The sequence below is a fragment of the Seriola aureovittata genome, chromosome 16 (genome assembly GCF_021018895.1).
Source record: "Seriola aureovittata isolate HTS-2021-v1 ecotype China chromosome 16, ASM2101889v1, whole genome shotgun sequence".
NCBI classification, from domain to species: domain Eukaryota; kingdom Metazoa; phylum Chordata; class Actinopteri; order Carangiformes; family Carangidae; genus Seriola; species Seriola aureovittata.
In genome coordinates, this window is record NC_079379.1 from 5,969,872 (window position 1) to 5,984,357 (window position 14,486).

The 14,486-nt window shown below is 39.7% G+C and overlaps 2 protein-coding genes across 7 annotated transcripts in view; one reads left to right on the forward strand and one right to left on the reverse strand.

Annotated features, from left to right (window-relative positions):
- LOC130183481 (collagen alpha-1(XIV) chain-like) overlaps positions 1 to 14,486 on the forward strand; it is a 166,195-nt gene that overhangs the window by 140,247 nt on the left and 11,462 nt on the right. For all 5 annotated transcript variants that reach the window (XM_056398934.1, XM_056398936.1, XM_056398937.1 and 2 more), the window contains 5 exons: positions 8,808 to 8,903; positions 9,059 to 9,112; positions 9,961 to 10,014; positions 11,539 to 11,592; positions 12,367 to 12,438. In XM_056398934.1, coding sequence (XP_056254909.1) covers positions 8,808 to 8,903; positions 9,059 to 9,112; positions 9,961 to 10,014; positions 11,539 to 11,592; positions 12,367 to 12,438 — 330 coding nt within the window. The remainder of the gene's footprint in view (positions 1 to 8,807; positions 8,904 to 9,058; positions 9,113 to 9,960; positions 10,015 to 11,538; positions 11,593 to 12,366; positions 12,439 to 14,486) is intronic.
- Positions 27 to 3,996, reverse strand: LOC130183484 (CD209 antigen-like protein C). 2 transcript variants are annotated; one of them, XM_056398943.1, is made up of 6 exons: positions 3,601 to 3,996; positions 2,762 to 2,881; positions 2,534 to 2,644; positions 2,303 to 2,427; positions 1,013 to 1,134; positions 27 to 295 (listed from the first exon to the last, which is right to left on the reverse strand). In XM_056398943.1, exons 1-6 carry the CDS (start codon positions 3,761 to 3,763, stop codon positions 175 to 177), a joined length of 762 nt encoding a protein of 253 aa, XP_056254918.1. In that variant the 5' UTR covers positions 3,764 to 3,996; the 3' UTR covers positions 27 to 174. The 2 variants fall into 2 exon arrangements, with proteins under 2 accessions (XP_056254918.1, XP_056254917.1); XM_056398942.1 differs by having other exon boundaries at positions 2,303 to 2,433.

Sequence of the window (14,486 nt, forward strand, 5' to 3'; positions counted from 1 at the left end):
ACTTGTGAATAATGCAGTACACCTCATTATCTCATGTTTGCTTTTATTGTGTACAGTAGCTTTTAAGGGAGGGGGAGATCAGGGAAATTACATGCAGAGAGGATCTTTGACCAGATTCATTACATCACAGTTACATGGCACAAGACTGCAAGATCACCAGGAAACTCTCAGATCTCAGATCTGTTTCTCACAGATCCATTGTTTGGATCCGTTCTTCGCGCGCATCCATCCTTGGACGTCCATATAGGCTGTGGACCTGTCAACAGGGATTACGTCCACTCCTACCTGCCAGGCTCTGAACAAGAAACACATTGTTATGGTTAAAAGCCACAAACACAATGGATTGTTGCTATGAGATCATTCATGCAGGTCTTGTGCTTGGAAACTCATAACAAAGTGAATTCTGGACTGTCTCTCCAATTGAGCTTCATATTTAGTTTTTATTGTCTTTCAGCTGGTGTGTACGCTACAGAAGAGCTTCTGAAATTAAAATTAGATTGTTTTAATTCCAAAGTAGTTTTTTTACTTTGAACATCTTGTTTATTTATCTTCCGTTTGTTTGTTTGCTTTCACCATGTTGTGCTTGCAGTGAAGACGGCAGCCTAGAGGAGGATTAATATGAACATGTTGATGCCCTCATGTGGTGGGACAGTAGACTGCGACTTCATTATCCTGAGCTGTCTTGAGCCTAGCACAGCACCTTCAACCTTTGACCTCTTAAATATAGAATTCATGTTCAGAATGTGGCGACATAAATCCTTTGAAATTCAATTCTTCAGATTTACATTACATAGTGATTCAGAAAAAATAAAAAGTGTACGCATTAAAAGCAAAGCAATGTTCATCTGAGCCCAACAGCTGCACACCACACACATCACTGCTGTTTTGGTTTGATTTAAAAACGTGGGTTGAATTGGTCACTTATCTGGAGTCTGAGTGCTGATTTAATTCAGTCAAAATATTCCCGTGAATTTGAAAACATAATACTTGATAAAAAATATGAATTACTCACCGATATTCTGGTAGTGATCCATCAACCCACTTCCATTGCCATTTCTCCGGCCAAACCTTTATTTTCTCTGACTGCAGACCGATCCATGAAGCTCCGTGTTCGTTCATCTTCATGACAAATTCCTGACAATTTGTCAAAACAGCAGATAATTATTCCTCTGTTCACACACTGGTGTTTCTCTGGTTGTAAATGTATGTTTCATGTTTTGACCGTCTCTGAAGAAAAGAAATCCTCCATGATGACATACAAATGAGAAATACCACAATGAGAAGTACTTTTATTAGTCAAGGACAACAAACACTGGCATTGCTGTGATAAATATGTTCCTCTGAAGCCCCATGTTAACAATTAAAAAACAAAAGTCACATACAGAAGCACTGAGAGGCATTTTTTTCAATCTGGATTTTAAGTGTTTTTGTAATACCTTTTTTGGCCGCAAGAGGCTGAAGTATCACTACACAAGTCAAAGATTTTGATTTTGCTGATTTTTAGTTTCTCTATTTACTCTAAACAGAGGTACATACTGTATATTGTGTGTTAGCAAGTTATGAGATTAAGAAAATCAGATACATCCACTGTGTCCTGCACTTTGTTGCTCCGTACACTATTTCACCTGAGTTCCTAAAGCCTCTCTGGCCTTACTAAACTTCTAATGAATCTAATAATGGACTAATTCAAAGTGTTTGTAAAATGTATTGAAGTATCAGAAGAAGTACATTTGTAGATATTTTTACTGGACATCAGCATCATTTTACGAGCTTGTGCATTTATTGTGTGGTAAATCTCAATCTGCAGTCTCACTCATAACATCAGATAATTGAAGTGGAGTAACAAGGACAAGATGATCTCCTGAAATGTCCTGAAGTAAAAGTATGCAGCGTCACAGACAGAAATACTCAGATACAAAGGGCTTTGTCTCCATTTGTGTCCTTTGAAAATCTCTGAGAATTGACAAAAGCACTACATACAAATACACATACAATCACACTGGCACACACACACACACACACACACACACACACACACACACACACACACACACACACACACAGTGTGTACATGTACAAAAAACATATCACATTCAATTAAAATACAAGCTCCTGCACAAAAACACTGACATATTGCACATGCACAGACTTACACATCAAAGCACAAACAAACATATGAACCCCTTGCAGTGGCTGTTTATTTCCTCTGGATTTTACAAGCCTCTGTTTAATGCTTAATAACCTCTCATGTAAACATCACAGAGCCGTGGTTAATGGCTGGAATTAACTAAGAGACACTCACCTGCTCTTCTTTGCTGTTTATTATCACCAGATCAGCTCCTATGCTCTGACAGTCCTCCCTGCTGTCATTCCAGTTTTTCATGTCAGTGGATTTGTAGTAACAACTGCATCGAAACCGCTTCCATCCTGCAACTTATTGCCAATCAGGTATTTTAGTGACAGATTTCAAATCATTTAATGGTAAAAATAAATAAGACTTAAAGTCTGACGTTTCTTTTAAAACCTTCCTCACCTGTCTTATTCCCCTGTGCCTGGCAGGTTTCTTTGAGGATGGTGTCCAACCTGACCTGCAGCTCGTTATTAGTGGCATCAACTATGTTTTTTTCCTCAATGATTTGCATATCTGGTAAAAAAAAAAAAAAAAAAAACACAGCAAAAAAGAGACAGCAGTAATGTAAAATACACCCAACTGATCAAGCTGACTCAAGATACAACGTGAAAATAAAGGTGAGGTCCTCACAGAGCTTGGACAGGACAATACACCCCCCTAATAGCAGGATACACAGTAGACCCAGGATCAGTGCAGCAGCTCTGAAAGGGTTTCGTTGGACAGCTGGAGGAGGCTTTTGAGTGTGTGCTCCTACACAGTCAGGGTACATAGAGAACACATTTTGATTAAACATGTTTGAAGAAGCTGGTGAGGTTTTTCTTCCTTTAGCTCGGATCATCTGAACAGACAAGAGCAAAGACGTCTGATGTTAGAGGTGAGAGCATTACTATGTGAGCTGAGAGCAAGCGAACTTTATGTGCCAACAGTGCACTGTGTTAGCAGTTAGTGCACAAGGAATCATTTTACATTTAAGAGTTTGAAATTAGCCACAGCGATAAACGCTCTGTGCATCAAATGAGTTTCATGTTGAACTGCAATGTGACTATCAAATAACATAAAATTCAATTCAACACAAGATGAAACATAGATATAATTTTAAAAAAAATCACAACTGTAAAACAATACTGAAATGACTTTTTATCACTGTGAATATTCAACAGACTCGAGAACAAGATTACAGTAGGATACATAAAGGACACAGTATGGGGCCACACAAACAGTATCAAAATGCTGAAATGTATATTTGCCCAATGTGCAGGTGAACTGTGCAATTTTCCAGTATATAAAAAGTGTCAAATGTACTTCACAGTTTTTAGGTAAACTCAACTAAAGTAAGAATACTCTGATAATTTCATCAATATTACCACAATCTTATCTCCAAATATAATTTACAGCTAAACCCCGAATTTGAACACCCACACACACACACACACACACACACTTATTTCTACAGTATTTTAATACCGTACCTCTGTCCTGTGTGGAAAGATAAATGTGATGCTCCGTGGAAGTGTTCTGTCCATCATAGATGTCGACCAGTCTCTCCACTCTCTCTCCTCTGTCCTCTCGGATTCCTTTGCTGTATCTCACATCCATGATCAAACTTGGTTCTTCATAAATGTTCAAAGACATTTTAAAGTAAAAACTCTCTGCGTCTTTTATAACAGTCTCGGTTTAATGATTATTTGCCCCCAACTGCTGTCACCCCATTGCTGTATTTCTCTGGCACCTGGAGCTGTCTTGATTGTTGATATTGTCGTTTGTAGTTCTAAATCATAAATATAAACCTGCACTCTATTCTGTTGCTGCTGTTGGTGTTTTCTCTCAAGGCTTCTCTGCATCTGTTTTTCTGTATGTCCTGGCCAACTAGCAACAGGAAGTGGTAAGGAAGTGTTAGCAGGAAAACACACAAGCATACTGCCATAATTTCATCACTGTACACTAAACACCTCATAGATTATTTAGAAAAAAAATGTTTTCAATCTTCATTGGATTTTTGCAACCTTTTTCTCAAATATACAAACACATGGATGTTTGATTTTTGTTTTGTTTTTTAGTATTCATACAGAAATATACATGTATGAGAGCTGTGTTTTTAAACCGAGTTGTGATAAGTTATCTGTGCTTTGTCAAGTACGCTAGAGAACTTAAAGGTGTCAGCAGAATTCTAATAGTAAAGTTGGTTGGTTGTTTCACTGTACAACTGAAGCGACATATTCTGCCACTAAAACCTTTATGACATATTCTGTCATCATCAATCCATCTTGTAACGCTATCAGAGTGTTACGTCCTACATGCAGATGAAATGGAGTCTCAGGAAATCAGATATGATCATAAGCCTTTCATAGCTGACAACGAGGAAGCTTCAGGCAAGCTTAGCGACGGTGGATGTATTCCTGTGTTTACAATCACCATAATGAGAGTGGTTTTACAAAGCAGAAAAATAACGGAAAACTTTAGTTGCTCTCTATAAGAAAGTAAGGTCTCAACCTTACCCTGTAAAGTGCTGTGACATAATGTACGTATATTATGATTTGGTGCTATACAAATAAAATTGAATTGAATTAAGTTATGACCCTGTGGGTTGGCAGGATTTATTTGATGGTTTTGGTGCTTTGTCATTTATTGTGTTTGATTGCTTTTTCTTCTCTTGAGTTCACATGGGCGAAGAACTGAAGAAATACTTGAATATGAGCAGCAGTTTCTCTCAGTCTCACAATATCACTAGTAGAGATGTGGTGGAACGTCTAAACCTCTACATACATGGGAGCTAAGTTGATGATGATTAACTTTTTTAAAAGTCAGTATTGCAGAATGTGTTTTTCTTTATCCGCGTTTTCAGGATTATGATTGTCAAGCCTTGTAAAATATAGAGAGGGTCATTGACAAGTTGATCAAACAAGCTGCTGAGTGAAGGGAGGTCATACTGGATGCAGCACCCTGAGGCGATGATCTACTGCTTTTCTTTAGTTTCCTTCCTCAAATGGATTGTCGGTATTTTGTTTAACTTGATGTATTTTTACATTCCTTCTTCTTTTTCTTTGCACCTAAATTTGATCTGAAGCATTACATTATTGCAGCATTATGGGATAAATGGTTGCATGAATAAGAAGTCAAAGCAAATTGTATTGTTTCAGTTGTAGTCTCTGAGAGCTCAGTGGTAGTTGGTTTGTGGCTGGAACGCAACATGCAGCAGCCACAGGATTGTCTATATATGGATGCGTGATACTTTAAAAGTATTGTGTGAATTTGAAAGCAGAGATGTTCACCAGATTTGTCTGCCAATTATAGAAACCATTTCCAGCTTTATGTCAAAGTAATTGTTAAGAAATTTTTCTCTTGTCCAGCTAATGAATGACTGAATCAGGGTGAGAGGTCAGTGTGAGGCCTGAGGTTTCTGAGCCACAGCTGCTGCACTAAATCTTACAGGCCTTGAGACGCTGAGGCGGCTCCTGCAGACGCAGCTCCTGCAGACGCAGCTGTGGTTTGATGCTGATGCTGCTGGTGCCACAAGTGATAACGGAAGAACTTTAATGGTCGGTAACAAGTGGCTGGGTGTTCTAAGAATCAGCACTTGGGTGTGTATAGTTTTGTTTCCTTGTTTATGGTTAATGAACCAATAGTGTATTCACACATTCCTCTTCTCCCTCTTATTCTAGATATATAACCAATTAAGGAGTGTAAGCTATCTATAGTAATCTCTCTAAGTGTATAAAGACTTTTCCCAGGGGTTTCTGCTTCAGAATTGAGGTGACATCATGCACAGAAGCCTGTAATGATGATTCCTCCTTTCTCCTTAATCAAGCATCAATAAACATCCTCATCATAAGACATCCTGGACTCCAGCGCTCTTTCTTCACCACCGATGATAAGAATTTCCTTAACAGTAATGAAGACTTAATTTCCTTTCTCTGTAAAGTTTATTATTTTATTCATCATCTGAAAAAGACGCAGATGAGACTCAACTTGCCTTGGGGCAAAGTTAGAGATGTTATTTAAACTCTGTTAAACCATAAAACGAACGCTCACCGCCGCTTCCTGTTTATGATGTGATGAAATTGCAACGCTCAAACCCATCTGAAATACCCGTCCTAGTGTGATCTCTGATCTCACAACTGTGATAATAGTGAACCTTGGTATTTAGCTCTATGAGCCTGGATCAGGTTTGCACAGATAGTGCTAGACAGTCTTTAGATATGCCATGTCGAGGCGTGCATCCTGTTACAGCGGAAAATTGAATATGAAGCTTAAATTGTTTTATAAACGCATTAAGAAAATAATGAATCACTATAAAGTTATAGTCATGTAGCACATTTTAACCTAATATCCTGTCCTACTGGTTAATTAATTACACTTTGCTTAGTTATGCATCTTGAATCGCTATACAACTGGGGAGAGAAATATTCAGAACAGAATTAAATCTGACTTCCGACACCTCCCTGGGGGGAGGTACCACCTTGGGGAGGAGCTTTGAGATGCATTCTAGCCAGATGTTGAAAAGTCGTAAGATAGTATAAGATGTATACATTATTTTTACTTGTCCCAACTGTGACTATGTCAGTAAGAGATGTGTCTGTTCCCCTTCACACTAACATTTACTAAACTAATCAACTATTAACTAATTGTACTGATTCTAGCAATTACTGTTACACTGAAATCAGCCATCATTAGATCTTGTTACAAACAAAGTGACAGGAAGAAATATACGCATACAGACACCATGACATGCTGCTGCGTTACTCTGATCCCTGATCAGTACAGCCACTGAATGATGTGTGTGGTCGAGAGAGCATTTACCTTTATGGGTGACAAGATGATAAAATGTTCATTTTACTTGTAGCCTATCCGTGTTTGTGGTAGTTTATGCGTATGCGTGCATTATTACTATAGCTGAATAGAATGAAATTGCTGTTGTTGTAACTGAACGCCCCGAAGAGCAAAAAGTTATTGTTCTTCAGGGGTTTTTTTTGTGAGTGAGTGTGGCTGACCAAACTAAGATGGACTGCAATCAGTCAAATGTTTTGAGATGCATACGTGTGATTATTTGTAAAGATTTATAATTATTATTTGTGTTAAATTGTATCTGGATTTTAACTGGATTCAAGACACTTGGAATGACCAGCTAAAGTGAGAACCAAATTAGACCGGCAGGACAGGACGGCTATTTTAGGGCCCAGGAGTAAAAGCCACCTATTTGATGTGATAAATCGGTGAAATCAGGATGTTAAACCTGCAGTAGAGCAGACAGATGGTCATTTTTCAGTTACCTTGGCAAGTTCAGACCTTTTATAGAACTTAGTCTTCAGGCTCTCATTCATCCCGAGCCCCTCCTCACCAGAGCGTTATCAGACTTGGACTGCCCTGGTCCTCAGTGGGTGAGTGCTGGAGGCAGCACTGTGGTCTGGCTCCCTGATTTTAGGATGTTTATGAATCTGTCTGTGATCCCAGGGAGCCTTTCTGCAGCTTCATGAATTCAACATTTCTGTGTCGCGTTGCTGCATGTCTGTGAAAGCCAATGACCCCTGGGAATGTCCCACAGCTGGCTACCAATCACACCCCGACATTTCTACTGAACACACACATACACACAGAGGAGGTGGAGGCTTCCTTCCTTCAAAGTCTGTTATTATTATCTCACATCGAGACTCTGCAAGCGCTTATACCATGGCCAATTACCGAAGACATCTTGATGGAGTGTGAGAGCGTACTCGAGAGGGGCTGACCTTTTAATCCATTATATTTTTATGGGCTTTTACAGCTCGCTATGTGTGTCTTCTCATAACTGGTAATTATCAAAAAAGAAAAATATATATTATCCATTTTGAAACGCACATGGGTTCATAATCATGGACATTAGTAATACTCGCGTCTCATTTGTGGTCAGCTGTTAGTTTATTTGAGGCAGCTACAGCGTTTTGACCTAAATTCTAAATCGGTCCTGGAGTATGTATTAAACTGAATGACTGTAGAAACAATACTAATACTTCACAGCACCTTTTATATCGTTTATGTGTCACTGCTGAAGCCCGCCTGTGGTTTATCCGACTTATATCTGATCTTAGCCAATAGCGATTTAACCATAACCTTTCATTTTCTTTCTGTAATAGCCATCGCTTCCAAATCACAATGTGCACACAAGTGTACAGATAGAAAAACATATGGATTTCACCTTGTGTATGATTACGTACTGAGCTGTCACTTCACCCTGTCATTAACGTACTGTGAGGCAAATGTATTGAAGGCCGGGTTGATTTGAGTCCTATTTAAAACAGTGTGTTTACTGAAACCGTTTGAGGTGTCCTGATGTGCAATTATGCCAATCAAATGAATTTCTTTCTATGGATATGGTGTGTTGAAGTAAACTGAAATACTACAAGATATACACACAGACATTTAGACACCTACTCTTGAATATACTGCCATAACTGGCTAAGTCAAGTTATTTCATCCCTAATCTGAATTTTTTTATTCGCCATCAAAGACTATGATAAACGCTTTTTCAACCAGTTGCCGACTACCTGCCTTTCCTTATTGGATGTCAATAGACACTGAACCACAGAAGGACCTGACCACATGACCAGTCCCTGTGTGGAGCAGTGTGTGTTATAGGCCAGAATCCTCATGTCAACCTACAGTCTGTCTTTAAAACTCTGCATTTCTGTGTCTCTCTCTCCAGGGGCCGACTGGTCCAGTAGGCGATACAGGTGTACCAGGACCTCAGGGACCCCCAGGGCCACAAGGACCCAGTGGACGCTCCATCATTGGACCCCCAGTAAGAAACAGTCTTAATCAACAATATATTACACAGTAAATTATATCTACTGTTAGATAGGTTTCTCATATTCAGATGTGCTGAATATCAGAAGTTAGAAACATACACAGAAACATTGAAAAACTGAATTTAATTTGGATTATTTCTACCTGCAGGGTGCACCAGGAGAGAGAGGGCAGAAAGGTGACGCCGGACAACAAGGAGCACAGGTAAAAACTGCAAACACAACTGGAATCTAGTGCCGGACTTTTACCTGACGTGCACAGTCACTTTTTGGACCAGAGGTGGTGAGACAAAATTTTATTTGGGATTAGAGTAATGTTTCTCGAAATTACAATTAATCTGAAAACGTTTGTGTCGTGTCTGAATATTTCTTCTTGTACATATAATCATGACTTGCCATCTGGTCAAGCTTATGTTATTAAGAACTGCATCATTTTACACAATCAGGACCGAATGGCTACCACACTTTTTATTATGATTGAATTTCATTCTGTTTATTATATAACACAGCTTTTCACCTTGTCTGGGTTCATGTCATGCTGTGGAATTGTATTTTCCTCTGTTTTTAAGAGTTTCGGACAGAATTGCAAATTAATTAACTTTGTTATTGATAAAGCACCGGGCAGTGTGCCGTTTCCAGACAGGTCTGTAGCTTGGAAAGAGCCTCCCACAAGTAATTACTTCACTGCTGTAAATGACTGGGACTATTGTGACCTTTTGGAAGCAAACAGTTGTCAAATTTTGAATAATGATGCCATTTGCAAAAGGTTGAATTCTGTGGTTCAAATCTATTTCTCTTCCCTGAGTTTGTGATACTATGCTGCTCCAGACAGAGTGTTTATGCAACAGCACAGTTTATTAAAGCAGAGTAAAATATAAAGTCAGGGGCCACATATTATGTTGGAGGTGTATTGAGGAAGTGGAAAGTACTGTTAAGTGTTACCTACACAATAATAAGTAGAAAACTTTAGCTGTTGTTAAATGCGTCTATGAAGATATAGAACCAGTGCGAATGTGACCTGCAGTGACCCCTGATCTCCTCCCGGTGTTTCAGGGAGTTCCAGGTAGAGCCGGAGCTCAAGGCAGAGAGGGACCCTCAGGACAAAGGGTGAGTCAAACTGTATTAGCACTGTATTATATACTGTTAATACTAGTAGAAATACCACTGCTGATACTAATACTACACCAACTGTAAACACTGCAGTATTTAATAAGTATATAATATAATAAAAAACTACACAGAGTAGTACTAAACTGGTTACTATAGATACTTCTACTATTACAGCCTCTGTTTAAGGTTCCCTGTGGAGTTTTTGACCTCTTGTAGTATTATGCTGAGTACACAGTCCTGTCAGTGGTGTTACACTGTTCCACTGATCAACAGGCTGCTGTAATGAGCTGCAAAGCCCCAGCTAAGGCAGGGAACAACATGACTGCAAGCCAGTTACCATGGGTATAAACAATGCTGGATTTGATAAACATAAACACTTTAAAATCAGCTTTGCAAATGTTTTATGAGGAAGGAAATGTACTCGACATGTTAGATCTCAAGGATACACACAGAGTGTTTCTGTATGTAATACTGAAGGTTAAAGTAACTTTTGTTTGTTTAAGAAAACTCCACTGGGCATTTTAAATCCTGCTATGACTGACATTGCTTGTACTAAAATTACTTATACTAATATAATGTCATACATCAGATGTAACACATGTAATACATTAAATACTAACATGTCCTCTTCTGTAAATACTGCTCATGTTACTACTGCTGCTGCTACTAGTGTATCCAATACTACACTGATACTGATACATACTTTTACTAGAAATACCACCATTACTGCTAATACTACTTTTACCCTTACTTCTGTTTCTGTACCAACTACTACAACAGCTATGGCTACTATTTAACCTACTCTATCACCTCACTACTGTAAGTTGATGTAACTGAGCTCAGCCAGACCCGACTCGATGAGACAGTTAATCAAGCCCTTGACTTTGAGGTGGGTGGAGGAGTGATGTGTGGGAAGCCTCCGTCTTTTTCTCTGCTGCCATTTACTTTCTGTCTGGAAACAGAATATATGTCCTCATCGGTCACCAAGGCGGCTCACCACAGTCTGCTGTCACCCAGCGCCCCATAGAGGATCATTTAAGCACAATGGCTAGCTTATACCTACATCAGACATGTGTTTCATGAACTGGCAAGGTTACACGGCTACCAGCAACATTTCTACTATACAGCTGTTATACATTATTTTATATTATTTATTTATGCACTTATATACCGTATATATTTATACTTAGATGACACCCATGAGCCTATCTTAACCTACACTACTGGATATACAGTATAACCACTGCTTCTACTTGCTCCACTACTACTGCTGGCACTGATGTTATTTCTACAACTGCTACTACTACTACTACTACTTCTCCTATAATTATAGTTTTTATTCTACACATTTCAAAACGTGACAATTAAATCAAAGAAAAGCCACTGAAATAATAAGAATTTAAAAACTGAAATAAATATGTCCCGGTACATACCATAAGAGTTCCATGTCACATGTAGAAAACTGCATCATGATGAGCAACATTTTATGTTCCAACATACGTATGTATTGCTACTTCACAGGGAATGCCAGGCAAGGACGGCCCACCGGGCAGAGAGGGCCCCACAGGAACTATCGTAAGTGATTATGAGATCTTGACAGTGTTAATCTGTGCTGTACATGAGTTTGTTGAAGGAGACATCAGAAAGATGAGGATTTCTGGCAGCTGAACTGAACACAGTTGCAGTTTGATGTCCTGCTTCTGGCTTTCCTGCTGGACACTCGAAGGTCGATTTTAATTGGCGCTGTGACTTTAGGAGATAATTATGGATTTTTAGGAAGCTTTGGGAATGTGAATGCAATGTCAGCCAAAGGTGTTTTCAGTTGATTACAGATAATACAAACAAACACTTACTGTGTGGCCACTGTCCACTTGTCTTTTTAACACACATTCCAGTGAAGAATCAAGCACCTGAAGCTGTAAAGCTGATGTTCGTTCGTTCGTTCGTTCGTTCGTTCGTTCGTTCGTTTGTTTACATGCTGATTGTAAAGAGACATGTTGATTATGAAAATTTAGTTACAGTATAAACAGTTTTGACTTGTAGAGTTTACTTTACTTACTTTCACCACTAATTGAGCAGCTGTCTGGTTCCATCCACTGCTGTGTGAAGTAGTGCAAATCACTGTGGGTCTGCATGTCCTGAATACATGCATCAAATTAAATGCTTTGGTTGTTGGAGTGATTCTGAACTGATTGGAAGGCTGCCATGGAAAAAGAGTGAAATCACACCACCAGTCAAAAAAATTGAAACCCACCATGTGTCTATCAAGTGTATTTCACCACTTTTGGTTAATGAGGTCGACTGATTCTGATTCTGATTCTTCCTTCGTATCTGCCTGTGTCTCTTCAGGGAACTCCAGGAGCCCCCGGGGCTCCAGGAAGTACAGGCCCTCCAGGAAAACAGGGAGAACTGGGACCTCCGGTGAGTCTGTCAGTCAGTGAATCAGACACAGGAGATGATACAATAGAGCTGCCACTCCTCATCAGTCGTTCTCCTGCTCAGTCTGGGTTTACACCTGTGACAGAGAAGACCTTGTATTTATGTGTTTCCCTTCACCTTTCTGCTGCACAAACACGGACACTGTGTAAATATCCAGGAGGAGCCAGGAAGTCGTGTCAGTCAGGCCTAACAGAGTCTGTCAGACGGACACAGAGAGTCCAGGGAGAGCGTCTGTCAGCAGGATTAACAGCTTCCTGTCCAGTCTGAAGGTCCGTGGGCTTCTTTGACACACACCCCTGACATCTGGGGAGGAGCTGTTGTGTGTTCATGTTGACACCTGAAGAAAAACAAACCCCTGTCAGAGCCTGAGTCTGCCTTCCTAAGAACCTTAGTCTGGCAATTTTACTAATACCACACTGCTAAACAAAGATGGACCAATCAAGGAGGAAAAAATCCTTTCTTCCCTCACTCAAAAGCAGTTAGTTCCATTTTCCTTCTAGGAAAATTGTTTTTTTACAATGTGAATGATGACAACTACTCTTATTCTTCAACTTTATTCATCCATTGAGGTTTGGAAAAATGCTGGATTCCTGTATTCAGCGATGATGCCCTAAAGTCCCGATGGTTCCCCCAGTCTCTCTCTCACTGTAGAAACTATAAATAAATAAAAAACAATTAAATCATCTGCTGGAAAACTTAAAGGGCCTCACAGCATTAAGTATTGTTATAATGTACGAAGACAAATAAAATGAAAAGTCTACATCTCATAACGTAAGTACAAAAGACTGGATCCAAATGGGAAACATCGAGGTGTTCAGGCATCGCTAAAACTAAAAAAAAGGTGGGAGCAACACTCCCCTGACTTAGTCCTCCTGTCAAGCCTAATATATGGAGAACTGCTTTTACTTTCTTACATCAGAAAAGTAAATAAACAGATGATGAATTAAAACATTATGACCAGTCACAGAGAAGATGAAGTCAAGAACGATTATCTCATAACAACGCCACATGTCACGGTGTGGCGTTTATTGGACGGCCGGTTCTTGTAGTCGGTGTGGTGGATGTGGGAGAAATGGCGTACTGACAGCAGTCTGAGGAGGGACAAACCATGCAACGGCAACAGAGTGATGGGGGATGTGCTGGAACCTCACAGCTTACAGCACCTAAAGGATCTGCTGCCGACACCACAGGACGCCCTCAGAGGTCGTGTCCACTCCTCAGCGGGTCGGAGCTGCTTTGGCGGCATGTGCATATTGGGCAGGGGTGGTCGTAATGTTTCGGCTCATCCGTGTGGAAGACAATGAAGACTTTTCTTCATCACACTGAATGCAAATTTTTATTTTCATCATATTAATATTTACTTGAGTTTGGGGCGCCTCGGTGGTTCACCTGGTAGAGCGCATGTGCCGCAGCGGCTGTGGGTTCGAGTCCGACCCGTGGCACTTTGCTGCATGTCATCCCCTCTCTCTCTCTCCCTGGCTTTCCTGTCTCTCTCTCACTTAGGGGTCAGAATAAATGCAAAAATGCCCCAAAAAATATTTAAAAAATATATATATTTACTTGAATTTACATGATGGATGTTAAAAATTATTGATAATGTGGTGATACAGTTAGAAAAATCACATCAAAACCTCAAATGCATTGAGAATCATTTTGGACAGAATCCCAGCATTCTGAATGGAGATCCAGTTTAGACTGAATTCATCGGTCTATGCTGGAACAACAACAAACCCCCGGCTGACTCCCAGCAGCACGGACCATTTGCTCCATGTCATTCCCCTACTCTCTAACAAAGGCGTCAAAAACACCCAAAGGAATAACTTTAAAATAAGCTGCACCTGATGAGCAGATAAATACTGTGCCACCAGCAGTGTGTTTGAGTATGTAATGCTTTGTTTTCCACTTCTCTTTATTTATTCGAAGTGCGTAACATTTTATCCCAATATGTGGCCACTCTCTGCTTTGGCATTTATTCCAGATTAAATGAAATGTTCACAGACAGTAAATCACATTTTGACTGCAAATGAGAT